At 44.8% G+C, this 22,622-nt stretch overlaps 1 protein-coding gene across 2 annotated transcripts in view; it reads right to left on the bottom strand.

Annotated features, from left to right (window-relative positions):
• Nucleotides 1-22,622, bottom strand: part of SNX25 (sorting nexin 25) — a 385,706-nt gene that overhangs the window by 251,379 nt on the left and 111,705 nt on the right. For both annotated transcript variants that reach the window (XM_073578576.1, XM_073578585.1), the window contains exon 2: nt 2,955-3,039. In XM_073578576.1, the coding sequence (XP_073434677.1) occupies nt 2,955-3,039 (85 nt within the window). The remainder of the gene's footprint in view (nt 1-2,954; nt 3,040-22,622) is intronic.

Below are 22,622 nucleotides of genomic sequence, written 5' to 3'. Positions count from 1 at the left end.
GGTAGTTCAGGCCCAGGTCTCTGGCTCTCTCCTGTAAACTGCATAGAGTCCAATTTCTGTACTCACTCTGTGGGTGGTTCTCCATTGGGTTACGCTCTGTTGATCCCACTGCTGCCACCATTTGTCACGGGGTCCTTCTCTGATATCACACAATCAACAGAGCAAGCGAAGAGTGAACAATTCCAAGACCTTTATTCAGGCAAAAATACGAAAAGGTCCATATTCAGTCCACCACACAAAGGATAAGATAGTCCAGAATAAGAAGGCAGTCCAGTATCAGGATAAAATGTCCAGGGAAACGAGATTCCAAAACTCTAGCACCAGAGGATAAAATGGGTCCTCCTCTCTCTGAAGTGCTGTCTGAACACCATCCTGTCCACACCGGAACTGACCTGTCCAGCTGCTGTTCTTCCCCCCACCCCCTTCCTTGTCCAGGGGTAGTCAAACAAGTTGGGGCCGGTTTCCAGGCCTCCCAGAGGAGAACAAAGGACCTTAGGGATTAATGCACTACAGGGGGTCATCAAGAGACAGATACAGTGAGGCTGTAGACTTACAATGTAATAAGAAAAACACTATGAAAATGACAAATAGAAAAATAGGAATATACAAAAAATGATATCCACATAGCATATCACACCATCACATGCGACATGTCACTTCTTACAGCATTTTTTCAGCGTTTTTTTCAACCATAGGAAACAATGGGCAAGTGCAAAAATGCAACTAAGGATGCAGGTATCAGGTTTTGCTGAGTTTTTATTAAACGAAAGCAAGTACAGCAGTATGTGAAATCCATTTATTTTTGTGATTTTCCCAATTTTAAACTATAATGTTTTGGTGCGCATGGCAGTTGGGATTAGTACAGTTTAATTAAATTAGTGATGTGTACAAAGTAAAGATTGGCTGACCAAGGTGTGAAACTTAATGACTGTGGCCGACCAAAGTGTAAAAGTAAAGTGTGTTCTACAAACTCAGTGCTCTAGGTCTTAGGTGAACCATTATGGATCAATTCACCTCCCCATGCTGGTACGTTTGTAATTGTGTATTTTTTTCATGAACTCATGTTAGCTTTTTTATCTAGAACTAGCTGAAGAGCCGGGCGCTGCCCGGGCATAGTAACTGACTGTGGTTAGTTATAACAAATTATAATTATCCTCCATCCCATAGGCCCGTGCCCATATACCCATCATACATATCCTCCATCTCCTAGTCCCATGCCCATATTCCCATCATACATATCCTCCATCTCATAGTCCCATGCCCATATACCCATCATACATATCCTCCATCCCATAGTCCCGTGCCCATATACCCATCATACATATCCGCCATCCCATAGTCCCGTGCCCATATACCCGTCATACATATCCTCCATCCCATAGTCCAGTGCCCATATACCCATCACACATCCTCCATCCCATAGTCCCGTGCCCATATACATATCCGCCATCCCATAGTCCCGTGCCCATATACCCGTCATACATATCCTCCATCCCATAGTTCAGTGCCCATATAGCCATCACACATCCTCCATCCCAGTGTCAACCATTATGACATCATAATGTGCGGCGGCAGGGCTTGCAACGTATGACGACATCAGCGTCACCATGGCAACCATTGTGACATCATAATGAGGGGCGGGGCTCGATACGCACACACTGTTTCCCCATTATGCAAATAGGGGCATTATGACATCATAATGAGGGGCGGGGCTTGACACGCACACACTTTTTCCCCAGTATGTAGATAGGGGCAAAATTCTTTGGTGAATTGGAACGCGCGGGGTAAAAATTTCACCTCACAACATAGCTTAGGACGCTCTCGGGGTCCAGACGTGTGACTGTGCCAAATTTTGTGGCTGTAGCTGCGACGGGCGGATGCCTATCCCGAACATACACACATACATACACACTTTGAGCTTTATATATTAGATAGCCAATATTTTTTCATACATTAAAATCTTTTTCCACTAAATAATTTGATCAAGTTTCCCTTTTTCCAAAAATGTTTTTACATATGTCTTGCATTGTTGACCTGTGTTCCTGTTTCTGTGGTGGAAGCAAAGCTGAACTTTGGGTTCCAGAAAACCACAGCAAAAAAAACTCATCAAAACCTGCATTTTTGCAAGCAGCTTCTTTACTGCCAAGAGAACAGGTTTTGCCTGCAGCGAAAACGCAAAGTGTGAACATGGCCTTACCGTTTAACCTATATGTTTAGGCCACAGAATAGTTGACTTACCTTTGTGCTAAAACTGTGTGCTAAAATTGTGGTGCCTGGTGTCGCATGCTACGCCACCACATCACTTTGAAAAGGGGTGTCATTTCTCAGCAATGTGGTCACACCCCTTTTGGAAAGAGGTGCAAAAAGTGTCGCAGATAAGTGGAAGATATTTTATTTTGGTAGTCTATGTATAGTGTCCATAAACATGAATGAGGGTAGCCTTTTATTTTTAATATCATAACCTTTAAGTGAAGAGCGTATGATTTATATAACCACTTGTCATTTTCTCTAGATAGAGGCATCAGTGAGAACGCATGTGGCCGGGGTGAATTTTTTCGGATTCTGAAAGGTCATTCAATATCTTCTTTAATTAATCGGCCAAATTAGAATCAAGTGACGGAGTGGAAGGCCATACGGTAATCATTAACCATCGCCAGCAGTTTTTCATCCTGAATGATTCTTCATTTCATGCCAGTGCGGTGTAGGACTTGGCAATAGAAAATCTGATTTCATTCTTTTTGTCTTCAAGATTTGCTCAGCACTTCTTGCCACCTCACATTATTATTATCCACGGTCCTCATTGTTGCGGTTACAAATGTCTGTTGCGTTACGTTTAGCTATGTCTAACTTACTAGAAAGTGGCTGCGGGAGGGTTGTGAAGAAGCGATCGTAACGGATTAAACTCTCTGGAATAAAATAAGGCCAGCGCAGGACTATCGAAGAGTCAGGCTTACCTTCCTTTAGGGCTTTATCCATGCTGTGACAGATCACCACTCTCCTAAGTTGGGCTGGTTCATGAAAATTCACTGAATGGAACATCTGAAACACAATGAACACAGAATATATAACTTAATATATTGTAGAACTCTGGTTATAGATCACGTTCTGATACGGATATCAGAGATGCCATCACCAGCACTCAAGGGAGGAAGACGTTTGTAGACTTTACCAATACAGGTCTGAGCACTTAAGATCTAATGGCAAATCAATGAGCCATCCACAAAGAATTAGATGTAAATTGTGCATGCTTCAATCCAGTAAAGATAGACTGCAGAGTGACTGCAGCCACCATTCCGTATCACATTACTACCTGGGATTTAAAGGGGTTTTTTTTCATCCCCCATCTTCTGGAGGGCACTGCTCTCCAGCCCTCATGCTTGCCAGGGGGCGATGCGCTCCTGAAAATTGATAGCTCAGACCAAGTGCACTGCTGGCCCAAACTGTGAACTCTCAGAGGAACACAGGGACACGGAAGCTAGCTGACTACAGTGATCCGGCCAGCTTCAGAGCAGCGCTTCCAAGCCGAATAGCAAAGAGCTTGCAAGCAGGTCCTCCTCGCATAGGAGACCAACCACTGATCGACTAGAGGCAAATATCAAATGTAAAGTCCCTCCAAGATAATTAAATTGCAAAAGTGCTTTTTTTTGGTAAGTTTATCCACTTACGATGATGAGACATCCCCTTTAACTTGATATTATATGTGACGGTTCATTTCTTTAGGATTTATGATTGTATCTGTACTTCTCAACTGAACATTTTAGAGGATCTGTCAGCTACCATGATATGTTGGTCTCAATAAATACTTAGTCCCCATAAAAGAATTCTGGGAGATTATCTCATCCTGTTTGTGTTCTCATACCCTGAGGCTTGTCCTACACTCTAAGGCTGGCCATACACATGAAATAGCTGAGTGAGCGGCCATCAGCTGTGTCTCCGTATTTACCTACACACATGAACGCTTCGCTAATGTTCATACATTGTTAAAAGGGGAGAGTGGAGAAAGATGCTGCCAAATGGCTCTGGCAGGGGCTAATCTCTAGATAAAACAATCGGTGTTAAAATTAAACCTGCTCAACCATATTCATCTGTCAGGAGGAGTTGGGAGGCCCGCCTACACAGACTGTGGGGGTTCAGCCAACTTTAATCTAATATGTATGGCGGCTTTAACACTGTCTAGTCTGTACATGGCGTCAGCCTGTATGTATGCACTCACTCAATTCACAAGAGGAATGTTATTGCCATTCATACATTCCCAGGAGGAGCAACAAAGGAATGTCAAACGGTAGCGCTAAAGAAGAGAGACTCCAGTGTCCATTCATGGGCAATCATGGCTGTGGAGTTGGAGTCAGAGCCCATTTTGATGGAGTCGGAGTCATAACACTAAACAGCAACTAAAAGAGGACTAAAATCCTCCAAAAATTCAAAAGACAGCTGAAAAAAGGCAGCAATGTTTTTACTTGCCCAGGCCTCCAGACAAATGCACTCTCAGGGCGCAGCAGGCCCATGTAGTTAAGATGGCAGTAACAGGTGCAAAAATACTGATAAGACAGCCACTCTCAACCTACCAATCCATGGAGGGGGTGGGCTGCTTAGTATATGATTGCACAATGAGGACTTGTATGTGGCGCTGTTCACACAATGGTAATGCACAGCATCCAGGTTAACAGCCTATTAGTGACGCCCTTCTATTAGATCAGCCGGGCTGCCCAGTGCCATCAGAATGCATCCCATGTGAACAGACAACACAGTTTACAAGACAAAGTGCAAAAAAATACATGAGGTATTAGTCGATATTTTGGCCAAAGTATGCAAAGCCCGCAACACACATCAAGGGTCCCCTCCCCACACTTGCGAGTCCTAATACTAAACAGCAACTAAAAGAGTCGGAGTCATGGAAATTGAGGAGTCAGAGGTTTGGCTTCCCGACTCCACAGCCTTGTGGGCAATATACGCATTTTCACAATAGCTAATGAATATATCTCAATACTGCGCTGTCAAATCACTAGAGCCACCAAAAATGGTATGTACAATTTGTGAGTACTTATAGCAAGAAAAACGTGCAGCTATATAGTGGCAAAGTGAAGTGGCTCAATGAGCAAGATGGTGAGAGGAGTCCGGCAACAATGTACAGATTGTAGAAGGGTCCTATGTAAAACCATTGCCACAGATGGATGCAGAGATAGGCTATGGTCACATGTCCACTAATCATCTGTTAGAACCAATCGAGCAGCAATCAGTTGCCAAAAATGTTGATCAGACTTGGATCCAGCTAAAATCAGTTTATTTCAGATAGACAGTTTTTTTTTTTTTTTTTAAACTTTGAAGTCTATGGAAAACAGACCCGTTAAATGGACACTTTTTGGTTACTGTATCAGTTTCCAATTTAATCACTAGCATTTCACATGTTCAGTAGGATATGTTAAATATGTATTTTTCCCCCTCGGAATAAGCAAAAAAAACCTGATCATTTTCAAATGGGAGAAAAACGGAAGGCTAATTAACCGATCTCTTCTCAATAGACATCAGTGTTAAAAAAGGATCCAGTTTAAATCAGTTTCCTTCACACATACAAAAAAAAAAAAAAAGAAGTGCACAACTTTTTTGCCAACTGCATTGCTCCTGGTTCTGTTCTAACGGATGATTACTGCACATATGAACATGGCCGTGATTGCTACCAGGCACCTGAGGGTGACGCTACCATGAAGGAAGATTTATAAAATATTGAATGTGCAGAGGAACACCAGCTCCCTGCCCCGAGGGAGGAAAATAAATGAGGTGATGAACCAGTGATGATGTCATGCCCATATGAGTAATGGGCGGAACAATGCAACAGCTTGCAAGTAGTGCTGGTTTGTTCCCGAACGATCAAGTACAAAGAGTCGGCTCCCTGCTGTGAAAGATGGGAGCCAGCAACCCAGTGAGAGCCACTAAATTCTCCGAACAGATCTCACTGGGCGTAAAGTTCCGGTGTTCAGCAGACGCAACTCTGCACACTCAAACCAAGCTCCTCCTACTCATCACTAATTGGCTAACTAAGTAGGCGGCGTTTTGGTCATAGGTGGGGGTTTCGGCTGCAGTAACGTCATCTTAAAGGGAACCTGCCATCAGGATTTTGCCAAGTAAACTACAGACAGTGTCAGGTTGGCGCTGTTATACTGATTACAATGATTCCTTGGATGATGAAATCTGTCTTGTGGTTCTTGTGTAATCTTTATTTTCAATTTTGAGTTAATGATATGCTTGTGCTCTGAGACGGCCTGTGGGGGTCTTCATGTGGTGCTCTGCTTACATATTCATCTGTATGGCTTATGACAGACAGGTCACCGATCCCTCACTGACCTGCCCCCTATACTACATAATGCATATCATATTGTGAAGTTAGAAAAGAAAAATGTATATGCAGCAAGATGGCGCTGGCGCATGCGCAGTATCATCTATCGCGTTCCGATAGATGCTATTGTACAAGCACCGCCGCCATGTTGGTGGAGAAAAAAAAAAAATTGTCTCCTTCAAAGGAGGAAGGTTCATAACTGTTCATAAAGAAGGACAGTGTGGCAGCCATAGTTCATGACGGAGGGATGGGGCGGCATTATAATATATAGGGGGGGTTATGGTGTGGGGGTAATATTTTATAGAAAAGGAGGCCATGTATAGTAAGAGGGACAGTGTGGATGTCACTTTTTGGTGCAGAGAGCACAGTGAGGAGCAATTATTTATTTAGAGCACAGCATGGGAAGCTATTTTTATACTCCAGAACATTATAATGACTCTTATTTTTAAGGGCATGGTGTCAGGATGTGCTGCATGAGAGGGACGTCTGCAAAGACGAGCTGTGGCATCAGGAGCAGATGAAGAAAATGATGAGAAGAACTGCAATCATAGGAGACATCACCTATAAAAGGTATCTGGGTCTAAGGTGCATTTACACTGGTCAATCACGGAGCTTAAATGACCACTGACTGGTTTTATGAAGCCAATCGGCAGTCGTTTCTCAGCCTGTTTAGACCGACCAACCGCACTTTCATGTGCACAAAGTGATCCTTAATAGGATCGCTCTGTGCGCATAGAATTAAAATGTTCTCGGCAGCACGTTTCCACAGGATGATCTGCTGCCGAGAATAGTGATTTTTAAGTAGGCTTAAAGGGAATGTATCCCCACATTTGACCTGAAAAAAGTCCTCCCTGTATGCGCCATATCACATGTCTCATTGTTGAGAAATCATCTTTTATCACTTTATATAAATGACCTCTTCGAGGCTATGACAGCATGTTGTCCGGAAGATAACTCAGCCTCTGCACTTTATCACTATATATTTTTCCTTCAATCAGCGTCACTCTGTGCCTGTGACATTGACTGCTCGGGAGATAATCTCGCACAAGCGTATTACCGTCTTCTTCTTTCCTACGCAGTTTTCAGTCAACGCTGAAACGAGCGTCGGTGTGGACGCATCCGAGTGACAGATCACCATTAACCCTCTTTCACAGAGTATGGTTCAATGATGTTCTTTTGGCTATAGCATGATCATTGGCATAGTCCCATAGCAACTCTATATAAGTAACTGTTCCTTTCATATCACACCTTAGCAGCAACTATGTTGCTCTAGACACTTTTGCACCTGCACTTTAGTAACTACACAAAGTTACGTATAGCCATACATCTATACCTAGAATTTGTGCGATATAATTTAGGATAATGTATATGCTTTGCTACTTGACTTGGTTCTGGCATCTTGGTATTACTCTACACCTTGTAGATTGATGCACCATTGCACTTTATTCCTAATATAGTAATAGATATTTACATATTCTTTTATCATATATATTATTTTCAAATGATTAATTATTTTTGTAATCTACACATTTACATCTTTTTATCATTATTGTATCCAATTCTGCCAGATACAGATATTCATCTCTGTGATCTTCACTTGGAACTGTGTCCACTTTTCTGTTTGGTTGTTTTTCCCCACCTTTTTATGTACTCTTGAGCAATAATATGGAATTTTAGGATTTACACTTATTATGGACTTTGTTTTTTGTCTTCTTTGAGCTTCTTTATCCCTTCTGATGTGTCTTTAGTCTGGAGTCCACATGCGGTGGAAGTCAGGCACTTTCCCCAACGCTTATTCACAACAATATATTATGTGGTCTTTGGAGCCTTCATAAAATGTCGGCGGGGAGCAGAGTACCCTTCCCATTGATTTCTCTGGGGTAAGGCTGGTTTCACATTTGCGTTTTTTAGCGCTGGAAAAAAACGCATACGTGCGCATGCGTTTTTTCCCCTATATTTAACATGGGTGCGCATACCTGCGCGCTGGCATGCGCACGTATGCGATTTTCATGCGCTGCGTTTTTTTGGGGTGTGCGTTGGTATTTTCCAGACGCAGCATGTTGCATTTTTTGGCCCTGCAAAAAAGCGCATGCGCACGTATGCGCACGTTTTGCGCTAAAAATGGCCATTAAAGCCTATGGGTGCGCATATGTGCGCATTGGCATGCTTATGTATGCGTTTTTTTGCACATGCGTTTTTTTTTGTTAACCATGGAATTTAGGGGTTTGGGTTAGAGTTAGGGTTAGTTAAAGGGGTTTAGGGTTAGGGTTAGGGTCAGGGTTAGGGTTGGGGTTAGGGTCAGGGTTAGGGTTAAGTATGGTTTGGTTAAGGGTTAGGGTCAGGGTTAGGGTCAGGGTTAGGGTTAAGTATGGTTTGGTTAAGGGTTAGGGTCAGGGTTAGGGTTAGAATTAGGGTCAGGGTTAGGGTTAAGTATGGTTTGGTTAAGGGTTAGGGTCAGGGTTAGGGTTAGTTAGGGTTTAGGGTTAAGTATGGTTTGGTTAAGGGTTAGGGTCAGGGTTAGGGTTAGGGTTAAGTATGGTTTGGTTAAGGGTTAGGGTCAGGGTTAGGGTTAGGGTCAGGGTTAGGGTCAGGGTCAAGTATGGTTTGGTTAAGGGTTAGGGTCAGGGTCAGGGTTAGGGTCAGGGTTAGGGTCAGGGTTAGTTAGGGTTTAGGGTTTGGGTTAGGGTTAAGTATGGTTTGGTTAAGGGTTAGGGTCAGGGTTAGGGTTAGGGTCAGGGTTAGGGTTAGTAAAGTCATGGTTTGGGTTAGTGTGAGGGGCCACCTAATGTTGGAAAAAAACGCAAACGCGGTAAAAACGCACTAAAAACGCATACAAACGCATAAAAACGCATAAAAACGCTGCGTTTTTTTCATGCATGCTCATAAAAATGCTTGAAAAAAACGCAGCAGTTGTATGCTTTTGTATGCGTTTTTTCAAAGCGTTTTTTTGCGGGAAAAACGCGCTGCAAAAAAAAGCAAGTGTGAAACTAGCCTAAGCTTTGGAAAAATGGCCACCGAAGGCGGTGCATGTACAAATTGAGATCTCGGGAGCCAAGATCTCAATCTGCGCATACGTCACCTTCGTCGGCCATTTTTCTTAAGTCCACCACAGGGAAATCAATGGAAAGATGCCTCCGCTCACCACTTACATTTTATGAAAGCCCGAGGCTGACACCACCGGTATACCCCTTCCTCCCAGCATGGGGCCCGCAGCACTGACCCACTCCTGCCACTGGCCTCCTGTGATCCCGCTCTACTGCAGCTGGTAAGATACATTCGAATTATAAGATGCACCCCCATTTTCCGAAATTTGGAGGAAATAAGTGCATCTTATAAAACCTCAGATGAAAAAATTCAAATTAAGCGATTTATTGAGTCTTTGATGGTGCAGATTTTCTGCACCAAATGCTCATTGCAGAAACTTAGCCTGAGGATGCAGTGAGACAGTCATATAACACGGAAAACAATCGTATCTCAATGTTCGGACTGGCCGGCGGCTCTCCTGACCTGAGCATATTTCTATACAGCAGCAACGTACTGGTCAGGAGTGCCGCTGTCCAGTACATGCACTGCGATGCGATCCTCCATGTTATACAACCGTCTGACTCCGCCCTTAAGCTAATTCATATCCGAGTACTGTCTAAATTATTTTTTTTTCCTCAGACAGCACTTTGAATACATCCATTCTACTTTATGGGACACACTGTTAAAACCATGGATCTGAGATCACTGTGACCCAGCACAGGTCTCATTCTGATCCTATGTGGAACTTCCGGTATGTGGGATCAGACCCAGTCACTTAGGCTAATGTGGACCCATCAAACACAGATCGGAGGCTCCACATTTGATGCCAACTGAAAAAAAACAGTAAAAACGTGATCTTCTAAAGGATTTGTTATGGTCTTGGAAGCAAGGAGACGTCCAAACACAGAAGCAATTTGGTACAACTAGAATGACACCTGAAGAAAAATTGGTCTCTCTCTTGTATTTTTTACACTCGCACGGATGTGTGAATGTTGCCTTGGGGCTCAGGCAAACGAACGTTTAAATCGTCCGTGTGCGGCCTGATTTTTGATCAGACAGAGCACTGATCAATGTTGTGCAATAGGGCTGTTCAGATAACTTTTAGTGATGAGCGAGTAGCATTGTTGCTCGAATGTCCCTGAGTATGCTCAGGTGATCTCCGAGTATTTGGATGTGCTCGGAGATTTACGTGTATAAGCTGACCCGAGGATAAGCCGACCCCCCTAATTTTGCCACAAAAAAAATGGGAAAACTTATTGACTCGCGTATAAGCCTAGGGTAGAAAATGCAGCAGCTACTGGTAAATTTCAAAAATAAAAATAGATACCAATAAAAGTAAAATTGAGACATCAGTAGGTTAAATGTTTTTGAATATCCATATTGAATCAGGAGCCCCATATAATGCTCCATACAGTTCATGATGGCCCCATAAGACGCTCCATACAAAATACACCCCATATAATGAACCATAAAAGGTTAATAATGGCCCCATAAGATGCTCCATAGAATAATATGCCCCATATGCTGCTCCATAAAGGTTATGGCCCCATAAGATGCTCCATAGAATATGCCCCCATAAGATGCTCCATAGATTATGCCCCATAAGATGCTCCATACATTATGCCCCCATAAGATGCTCCATACATTATGCCCCCATAAGATGCTCCATACATTATGCCCCCATAAGATGCTCCATACATTATGCCCCCATAAGATGCTCCATACATTATGCCCCCATAAGATGCTCCATACATTATGCCCCCATAAGATGCTCCATACATTATGCCCCCATAAGATGCTCCATACATTATGCCCCCATAAGATGCTCCATACATTATGCCCCCATAAGATGCTCCATACATTATGCCCCCATAAGATGCTCCATACATTATGCCCCCATAAGATGCTCCATACATTATGCCCCCATAAGATAAACCACAGAATATGCCCCCATAAGATGCCCCATTTAATACGCCCCCATAAGATGCTCCATACATTATGCCCCCATAAGATGCTTCATAGAATAGGCCCCAACAAGATGCTCCAAAGTTTAGGCCCCCATAAGATGCTCCATAGAATATACACCCATAAAATGCCGCATAGAATAAGCCCCCATAAGATGCCCCATACATTATTCCCCCATAAGATGCTCCATAGAATAGGCCCCCATAAGATGCTCCATAGTTATGCCCCATAAGATGCTCCATAGAATAGGCCCCCATAAGATGCTCCATAGAATAGGCCCCCATAAGATGCTCCACAGAATATGCCCATAAGATGCCCCATTGAATACGCCCACATAAGATGCTCCATACATTATGCCCCCATAAGATACTCCATACATTATGCCCCCATAAGATGCTCCACAGAATATGCCCCCATAAGATGCCCCATAGATTATGCCCCGTAAGATGCTCCATACATTATGCCCCCATAAGATGCTCCATAGAATAGGCCCCCATAAGATGTTCCATAGATTATACCCCATAAGATGCTCCATACATTATGCCCCTATAAGATGCTCCATAGAATAGGCCTCCATAAGATGCTCCACAGAATAGGCCCCCATAAGATGCTCCATAGATTTTGCCCCATATGCTGTCGCTGCTGCAAATTAGAAGAAAAAAAAATGACATACTCACCTCTCCGTCGCTGGGGGCCAGGTGCCGGTGTCGCTGCTGGCTCAGGACCCTGCACCTGAGATATTCACCTGTCCCCGTTGCCACGCTGCTCGCTGCTGCCTGCCACGTCATCTCTCAGTGACGTTCAGGCAGCAGAGGGCGCTGCGCGCACTAACAACGTCACCGTGCCCTCTGACCTGAACATCACTGAGGACGCAGCAGACAGTGGCAAGCAGTGTGGGAACGGGGATAGGTGAATATAGCATATACTTACCCCTCCTGGCACGGTCTCTGCAGCCCCCCTGCTTGTCCCACGGTCTCCGGCGCCTGCTTCAGCGGTCACGTGGTACCGTTAATTAAAGACATGAATATGCGCATATTCATGCCTTTAATGAGCGATATCAAGTGACCGCTGAAGGCAGGCACCGGAGACCGTGGGAGAACGGGGCTGCAGAGAAACCCCCGCTCCCCCAATGACCCCCGGTATATGACTCGAGAATAAGCCGAGAGGGGGACTTTCAGTCCAAAAAAGTGGGCTGAAAATCTCGGCTTATACACGAGTATTTACGGTAGTTTTCGTCATCTCAGCTGCATGATTTGCGACTTGTAGACAGGCTGAATACACGTGGGAATTCCCTAACAAACAGGTAATCCCTACATGTATTCAGGCTGTATAGCAGTCGCAAATCATGCAGCTGAGGTGACGAAAACTAAATCTCTGAGCACGCCAAAATACTCGGAGATCACCTGAGAATGCTCAGGGAGACCCAAGGAACGAGTATACTCGCTCATCACTAATAACTTTCTCGGTCCGACAATCCATGAGAAAAAAAAATGGCAGTGTGCACTACTTCCTACGGTGACTTGGATGAGAGTCACACATTGAAGTCTATGGGTGCGAGAAAAAAAATCTGATCCCACACGGAAAATCGAAGTGGCATCCAATTTTTACAGATAGATTTCTATAATACTGTAAATCTCAGAAATAGCATGTCATCATGTTCATGTTTTAAAGTAGTTGTATAAAAAAGGATAGCACACAAACATTAAAAAAAAAACAACAAATGGATTATAAGCTGATGAAAATTAGAAAAAAAAAAAAATGTTTTCTGAATGAAACTCAGGTGATTTCTCATTTGCTCGTCCGCAGGCACCCTAAGGCTATGTTGACACATTGTGTTTTTGATGCGCTTTTTTGCAGCATTTTTTTATGTAAATTTTAGCTGTGTTTAAGGGTGTGTGCACACGCTGCGGATTCTGCTGCGGTTTCGCAGCGGATTTGGCCCTGCGGATCCCCAGCAGAATGTACAGTACCATTATTCCCTATGAGAAATGGAAACTGCAGTGCAGATGCTGCGGAATTTTCCACGCAGATTTTCTGCGGTTTCTTAACCGCAGAAAGAATTGACATGTCAATTCTTTCTGCGGATTCCGCAGCGGTTTACCATCTCCTCCATTATGGAGATGGTAAAACCGCAGGATAATCCGCAGATAAACGGCAGGTCTTTTGACCTGCGGATTTTGAAAATCCACGCGGATCAATCCACAGCACATTCCGCAGCGTGTGCACACAGCCTTCCAGTACCAGCAAAGTGTGGGAGATTTCAGAAATCTCATGCACACAGTTTCTTTTGTCCTCAATATTTTACACAAAACCTGAGGTTTTGCAGAATGGAGCAGGTCACTTCTTTCACCTTTTTTTACCCATTGAAAGCAATGGGTAGTGCAAAAAACACTGAAAAAACGTAGGTATCAGTTTTTGCTGCTTTTTTTGTGCCAAAACCTGATGAAATAGAAACAGATTTTTTTTCACTAAAACTTTAATCAGAATGCAAAGAGACAAATGTACCCTGACAAAAACGCAGCAAAAAAACGCAACCAAAACTAAGCAAAACCTGCTTTTTCGAAACATGCTTCTTACTGCCAAGAGAGCACATTTTGCCTTAGAAAAAAAACCGCATCAAAAACACATTGTGTGAACATAGCCTAAGGCTACTTTCACACATCAGTTTTTTGACGTCAGGCAGGATCCGGCTATTTTTAGAAAAAAACGGATCCGGCATAAATTTTGGAGAACTGTAGAAACGGATCCGTTTTTTTGCTGGATCCGTCTAGCAGGTTATATCTGTTTCCTGGGGGCTGGCCAATTGGATCTGAGCATGCACAGACTTAAAAAAACGGATCCGGTGGCTGGATCCGTCTTTTTCTGGATCCGGTGCATTCCGGCGCCCATAGACTTTCATTGTTGCAAAAAGCTGGAAGCGCCGCTTCCGGCTTTTTCGCCGGAGACAAAAAACGTTACAGTAGCCGTTTTTTCCAGACGCCGGAATGAGACAAGTAGCCGGATCCGGCAAAAAACGGATGAAACGCAATGCCATCCGGCGCGATCCGGCGCTAATGCAAGTCAATGGGGAAAAACTGGATCCGGCATTGCATTTTGCCAGATCCGGTTTTACAAAAAAAAAGCCGGATCGAGCCTGACGGCAAAAAACTGATGTGTGAAAGAGGCCTTAGACTGTCAGCCAAACAAGGTGATCCTGGCAAGTTTGTCTGACATTCGCCTGGTGTTAGCGTTTATGGGGGACTTTAACTACTATCTAAAGCAGGGGTCCTCAAACTACGGCCCGCGGGCCACATGCGGCCCGCCAAGGACTTTTATCCGGCCCCCCGCCAGGCCGACATTGAACTCATGAACTGCACTGCAGTTCAATGCCGGCGGGCCCTGTAATCGCGGGCGGGACGAGTCGCCGTGGAAAGGCGTTACGCAGCCCTCCGTATGCAGCAGAGCACAGTGCACACAGACGGCGTGATTATCATCACGCCGCCTGCGCGGCCTGATGACGTCACGCCGCCTGTGTGCCTGTGCAGGATGAAGACTGAGATGAGCAGGCGCCTCTTCAGAGCAGCGGGGGACATAGGTGAGTACTTTTTTTTTTTTTTTAATGCCGGGTCCTATTGGGCTCATTTACCTGCCTAATGGGGACATTTACCTGCCTACTGGGGACCTGTGCTGCCTAATGAGAACCTGTGCTGCCTAATGGGGACATTTACCTGCCAATTGGGGACCTGTGCTGCCTAATGGGGACCTGTGCTGCCTAATGGGGACATTTACCTGCCTAATGGGGATTGTGCTGCCTAATGGGGACATTTACCTGCCTAATGGGGACCTGTGCTGCCTAATGGGGACATTTACCTGCCTATTGGGGACCTGTGCTGCCTATTGGGGACCTGTGCTTCCTATTGGGACATTTACCTGCCTAATGGGGACATTTACCTGCTTATTGGGGACCTGTGCTGCCTAATGGGGACATGTGCTGCCTATTGGTGACATTTACCTGCCTATTGGGGACCTGTGCTGCCTAATGGGGACATCTACCTGCCTATTGGGGACTTGTGCTGCCTAATGGGGACCTGTGCTGCCTATTGGGGACATTTACCTGCCTATTGGGGACATGTGCTGCCTATTGGGGACATTTACCTGCCTATTGGGCTATTGGGGACCTGTGCTCCCTATTGGGGACATTTACCTGCCCATTGGGGACCTATGCTGCCTATTAGGGACATTTACCTGTCTATTGGGGACCTATGCTGCTTATTGGGAACCTGTGCTATCTATTGGGGACATTTACCTGTCTATTGGAGACGTATGCTGCCTATTGGGGACCAATGCTGCCTATTGGGGATTCTTGCACCACACCAGTCTGAGCCTGAGGTAAAAGTGGAGTTCCACCAATATGGGCACTGGTCAGGCTGCAGTGACGGGCACTGGTCAGGCTGCAGTGACGGGCACTGGTCAGGCTGCAGTGACGGGCACTGGTCAGGCTGCAGTGACGGGCACTGGTCAGGCTGCAGTGACGGGCACTGGTCAGGCTGCATTGATGGTCAGTGCAGTCTGTATGTCTCTGTGTGGGCAATTTTATTGCTGATATATTGTTTTTGTAGCGCTGTATATATGTTGATATTTTACTAATAGCAATTTTGAATCCCTAGAAAACAATGATATCAAGAAAGAGAAAAAATTGACTAGAAGTGTGTAGGATATTCGAAGAACCCCCAAAAAAATCGGTAAGATTGATGATTTAACTTCATTTTTAATATTGTATTTGTTCCTATTTTTGTTTTATTACTTCTAAATAAGATATGTGCAGTGTGCACAGGAATTTATTCATAATTTTTCTTAAGCTATATTCCGGCCCTCCAACGGTCCGAGGGACCGTAATCTGGCCCCCTGTTTAAAAAGTTTGAGGACCCCTGATCTAAAGGATATGGGCACTTTCAGTCTGACTTATCAGTAGGGGGCGTCTTGACTTGAAGTGCCTAGGACAGCAGGAACACCAAATACAACCAAATACGGCCCTGCCTATGAACATAGCCCAAAATGCAGACAAGCCAACTACAATCTACATATCTCGCTATATACAAAGGGTGTAACCAAAGCAGCTGCCTTACATACAGCAGCGGACCATCCCCACCCGTCATACGCATCGCCAGGAATCGGTTGGCTCGGCAGACATATTTATGCATATAGTGGATACATACACTGTGTTCCAAATTATTATGCAAATTGGATTTAAGTGTCATAAAGATGTTATTTTTTGTTTTTCAAATAAACTCATAGATGGTATTGTGTATCAGGGCTCTTTGGATCACTGAAATCAATCTCAAACGCCTGTGATAATTAGTTTACCAGGTGAGCTCAATTAAAAGAAAACTACTTAAGAATGATGTTCCACATTATTAAGCAGGGCACAGGTTTCAAGGAATTTAGGAAATAAAAAGGATCTCTCTGCTGCTGAAAAGCATCAAATAGTGCAATGCCTTGGTCAAGAGATGAAAACATTAGATATTTCCCAAAAATTTAAACGTGATCATCGTACTGTTAAGAGATTTGTGGTTGATTCTGAGCACAGACATGTTTGTGCTGATAAAGGCAGAATGAGGAAGGTTTCTGCCAGGCAAGTTCATTGGATTAAGAGAGTGGCTGCTAAAAAGCCATTACAAACCAGCAAACAGATATTTAAAGCTGCTGGTGGCTCTGGAGTCCCTCGAACCTCAAGGTGTAGGATCCTTCAAAGGCTTGCTGTGGTGCATAAATCTACTATTCGGCCACCCCTAAACAGTGTTCACAAGCAGAAATGGTTGCAGTGGGCCCAGACATACATGAAGACTAATTTTCAAACAGTCTTGTTTACTGATGAGTGTCGAGCAACCCTGGATGATCCAGATGGATGGAGTAGTGGATGGTTGGTGGATGGCCACTATGTCCCAACAAGGCTGCGACGTCAGCATGGAGGTGGAGGAGTCATGTTTTGGGCCGGAATCATGGGGAAACAGCTGGTAGGGCTCTTTAAGGTTCCTGAAGGTGTGAAAATGACCTCTGCAAAGTATATAGAGTTTCTGACTGACAGCCGTCTTCCATGGTATAAAAAGCAGAAATGTGCCTTCAGGAGCAAAATCATCTCCATGCATGACAATGCACCATCTCATGCTGCAAAGAATGCCTCTGAGTCATTGACTGCTATAGGCATAAAAGGAGATAAACTCATGGTGTGGCCACCATCTTCCCCTGACCTCAACCCTATAGAGAACCTTTGGAGTATCATCAAGCAAAAGATCTATGAGGGTGGGAGGCAGTTCACATCAACACAGCAGCTCTGGGAGGCTATTCTGACTTCATGCAAAGAAATACAAGCAGAAACTCTCCAAAAACTCACAATTTCAATGGATGCAAGAATTGTGAAGGTGATATCAAAGAAGGGTTCCTATGATAGCATGTAACTTGGCCTGTTAAGCTATTTAACTCCAAAATATCCTTTTTGTTCAGTGAATGTGACCTCCTAATGCTGCAAATTCCACAAATGAGCATTTTCAGTTCTTTAAAACATATCAAATGTTTAGAAATTCTACTGTGCCTAATAATTCGGAACAGTGCAATTTGAGCGTTTATTCATTTTGGAGATTATACTGTTATTATTGGGAGGTTTCTTCAATAAAATTTGATGTATACTCTAACCGGTGATGACTTATTAGGCTGACTGTCATTTGTACCGACTATTTAGGAAAATCAGAGAAAAATATCATTTGCATAATAATTTGAAACACAGTGTATATAGCACCAGGATCTTTGTCTTTATCTTTTCTTACAGCCGCTTGCAGAAGACTTGCAGACTAAGGAACCATGATGTATTTTTCTGCTTTTTGCTGCAGTTATTTCTAGTTTTGCATTCATTTTACAGTAATCATTACTCCGCGAGTCTCGTCTATTTATGTGGCTGATCGCTTCAATGCGCAATTAGAACATTTGTGTTTCGTTAATGGTTTTCGTTCATCAGTCCTGTTTACACAAAGAGAAAGCCTCAATACATCACTTCATGCTCATCCTGCAAGACTGTAATCCTGCGGTCATGAAACTGGCAAATGAAAAAGAAAAAGCGTTCACATTAAAGTGAACCTGTCACCCCCCCCCCCCAGGGTGTTTTTAAGTAAAAGAGCCACCTTCACCAGCACTAAGGCTGCACTCTGTGAAGGTGGCTCTTCTGTTTCTGATCCCCAGGAACGCCGAAATATTAACTTTTATAAATATGTCCCCATACCTGTAATATGTCCCATAGGTATGGTGCGTCCCCCTGTAGCAGCTGTCTCCCCGCCGTCAATCATGCCCGCCCTGCGCCGCCTCCTCCTGCCTGTCGCCGTTACATGGCACAGCGCAGGCGCCCGCAACAGTTCTCGGGCATGCACAGTGTGCGCTGCCCGGGAACTGACATCAGGCTATCGCATCTGCGCGTTTTGCAGGCGCCAGATCCCACCCCGCAGTGTGCTATGATGTATTCACACTGCGGGGCTGGGAATCTGGAGCCTGCAAAACACGCAGGCACGATAGCCTGATGTCAGTTCCCGGGAAGTGCGCACTGCACATGCCCGAGAACTAGAGATGAGCGACTTTGCTTTTTTTCGGGTCGAGTCGCGTTTCATGAAACCCAACTTTCTCAAAAGTCGGGTCGAACGAAATCGACCGACTATAGGGAAAAGTCAGAGGCCGACTGAAACCCGAAACCCAATGCAAGTCAATGGGGAAGAAAATGCAAAAACACAAGCCGCGGAGACACCATCACATGTTTCTCAACGCAAGCAATGACAAGCCAGGTCTTTCCCCGGGAAGGAACAACCACGGGAAGGGCAGATAGCAATGAAGGAAACCACCTATGCCAAAACATTGTATCCATCCACAGACAGCTGTTTCGGGGTATTGCCCCTCATCAGTGTGGAGTAGGAAACTGGCCAGTATTTCCCATAAGGGATGGGAGCATTGCTCTAGAATCACTGCGTTGAGAAACATGTGATGGTGTCTCCGCAGTGTTGGATGTTGATCTCCATGAGTTCATTCATCCTCACTTTTCACAATGGGGAAGAAAAGTCGGCAGTGAGTGGAGGACAGGAAACACACCTACAGTGCCCATTTTAATGCCAAAAACAAATTCTTATTACTTAACCCCTTAACTACCAGGGGTATTTTTGGTTTTGCATTTTCATTTTTCCCTCCCCTTCTTTCCAGAGCCATTACTTTTTTATTTTTCCGTTTATATGGCCATGTGAGGGCTTATTTTTTGCGGGACGAGTTGTACTTTTAAATAACACCATTGGTTTTACCACGTCGTGTACTCGAAAACGGGAAAAAAATTCCAAGTGCGGTGAAATTGCAAAAAAAAAGTGCAATCCCACACTTGTTTTTAGCTTGGCTTTTTTGCTAGGTTCACTAGATGCTAAATCTAACCTGCCATTATGTTTCTACAGGTCATTACGAGTTCATAGACACGAAACATGTCTATGTCCTCTTTTATCTAAGTGGTGAAAAAAAAATTCCAAAGTTTGCTAAAAAAAAAAAAAAAATTTGAGCAATTTTCCGAGACCCGTAGCGTCTCCACTTTTCATGATCTGGGGTCGGGTGAGGGCTTATTTTTTCCGCGCCGGACTGACGTTTTTAATGATACCACTTTTGTGCAGAAACGTTCTTTTGATCGCCCGTTATTGCATTTTAATGCAGTGTCTTGGCGACCAAAAAAACGTAATTCTGGCGCTTTGAATTTTTTTCTCGCTACGCCGTTTAGCGATCGGGTTAATGCTTTTTTTATTGATAGATCGGGCGATTCTGAACGCGGCGATACCTAATATGTGTATGTGGGATTTTTTTTTTACTGTTTTATTTTGATTGGGGCGAAAGGGGGGTGATTTGAACTTTTAGGTTTTTGGTTTTTTTTGTTTTTTTTTTTACTCTTGGCATGCTTCAATAGCCTCCATAGGAGGCTAGAAGCATGCGCAACCCGATCGGCTCTGCTACATATGGGCGATGAGCAGATCGCCCATATGTAGCAGATTTACTGCTGTGCTTTCAGCGCCGACCACCGGGTGGCGCTGAAAGCCATATGCCTGGAACAACCATAGAGGTCTCAGAGACCTCTGGTTGTCCAAGCAACATGACGCCGACCCCCGATCACGTGACGGGGGTCGGCGATAAGGTCATTTCCGGCCCGGCGGCCGGAAATGCTATTTAAATGCCCGCTGTCAGCTTTGACAGCGGGATTTAACTAGTTAATAGGCGCGGGCGGACGGCGATTCCGCTCACGCCTATTGCGGGCACATGTCAGCTGTTCATAACAGCTGACATGTCCCGGCTTTGATGCGGGCTCAGCGCTGGAGCCCTCATCAAAAGCAGGGGAGATGTCTGATGACGGACTGTGTCCGTCATTGGACATTAAGAGGTTAATAAGCTTGTCAGCCTTAACTTACTTTATAATAATAGTTAGGCATTGAAAACTGGGGGTTATTTGGCTAAAATTGTGAGGGGGTAGGGCTGGCTCCAGATTTTCGTAGGCCCAGGGCCAAAGAGTGTCAATGGGCTCCTTTAACACATGACAATTCATGATCCTCTGATACGGCAGAGAAATAGCAGTATAGTACAATCAAAAATACTTCACTTCTTACATCACATGATTGATATCCATTTAAAATTCTCCAATAGCTCCAAAAACGGACAGTATATTACTCCATACAGTATTATGGCCACCGCATAGTGCGCCATACAGAGTAATGAGGCCCATATATTTCTCCATACAGAATCATTGGTCCCATATAATGTTCAATACAGTATATGATGAGCTCCACATAATGCTACAGTATATGTTGTTCATCATGGATGAATCTCCACTGTCTTATGGGCCCAAATAATGCTCCATATATAATGGGCCCCATTTCTAATGCTCCAGTGTATAATGGGCCCTGTAAATGCTGCTCCAGTGTCTGATGTCCACCTTTGGAATGCTCCAGTGTATGGTGGGCCCCATATATCATTCTCCAGAGTATAGTGCTCCCCAAAAATTGCTGTCCCAACATTGAAAACAATTAAATACGTCTCCTCGCTAGGGAATCCCTGTACTCTGGACTCCTCGTCGTCCCCATCTTCCATCTCTCTGCACTTGGACTGTTTAGGCAGAGGGCGTACAGACGTGATGTCATCGCGCTCTCTGACCAGAATGTCACTGTCAGGAAACGCGGAAGACGTCACGGCGGTGGAGCAGGGAGAGGTAAGTATTTCAACTTTGCAAGTGCTGTGATCCTGAGCAAGCAGGGGGGCCTTCCCACCAGCAGAGACACTTTTGCGTACTATGAGGGGCCCTGTGCCAGTGCCGTCGCCCATGAGTATGCCCCCCCCACCTGCTCAAGGAACCTGCACTTTCATCTGCACCTTCCTCTTTGTCACCGTGTAAGGTGGTATAGTATGCGGGAAGGGGAACCAGAGTTTCATCAGGGTCAGATTCTGGCTGTGTAGAGTGCGAGGGGAATGTAGTGGTCTGGGTCAATGTACCAGCAGAATCATCTAGCAGTGGCTGGGCATCAGTGCACTTGTGGCGCCCCCAGGAGTACGGTCGCCAGAGTGGCATTACCTTCCTCCTAGGGAGTGTGATGTCATGCTTGGGAGCAGCAAAGGATCTCTCTAGCAGTTAAACCAACACACAACACAGTCCCCACTCTAAGCCCGCAGGGACAGCTCGGAACCTGACTGCTGAGGAGCTGCTCTGTGGTCGGGAGGAGGGAAGTTAGGGCAGTCTGTGAAGGGAAGGGGAAGTGTGTGGACGTGAGAAGGGGAGCTGGAGGATGAGCAGAGTTAAGGCTCAGTCCTAGTTGGAGCGCATGGTCCGGATTCCGGTCTCCGAGTTTGTAGGGACACTGATGGTCCTGCAGCAGAAACCGGAGGAAGTAGCAGCTATAAATGCTCTGTTCCCAACTAAGGCTCGGAGGCCCCAGCAGCGACGTGTGTGAGTCAGAAGGAAAAGGCTACAGCTGCCTGCCATACGAGAAAGTTCAAAAAGAGAGTCAACAGGGGGAACTTCAGTGAACTCAGTACTGCGAGTACCTCAGATAAGCGCTAGAACGGAGGCCACACTACCTATCTGCAGAGACAGAATTTCTAATTTGCTTCCAGGCTGACCAACTCCTTCATCTGTACTCTGGGTCCTGGACGGCACTTACCAAGTACAGGTAAAGGAACTGCACGACTGTCATCTTTCTCCTGCACCTGGCGCACGGCTCTGCTACATCCTGCACTACACACCATCTACCAACTCTTTCATCTGCCCTGCGACTACGGCCCT

Source organism: Dendrobates tinctorius, unplaced genomic scaffold, assembly GCF_039654945.1.
Source record: "Dendrobates tinctorius isolate UK_male_01 unplaced genomic scaffold, ASM3965494v1 ptg000008l, whole genome shotgun sequence".
Lineage (NCBI taxonomy): Eukaryota > Metazoa > Chordata > Amphibia > Anura > Dendrobatidae > Dendrobates > Dendrobates tinctorius.
This window is presented reverse-complemented; position numbering and strand designations above follow the sequence as displayed.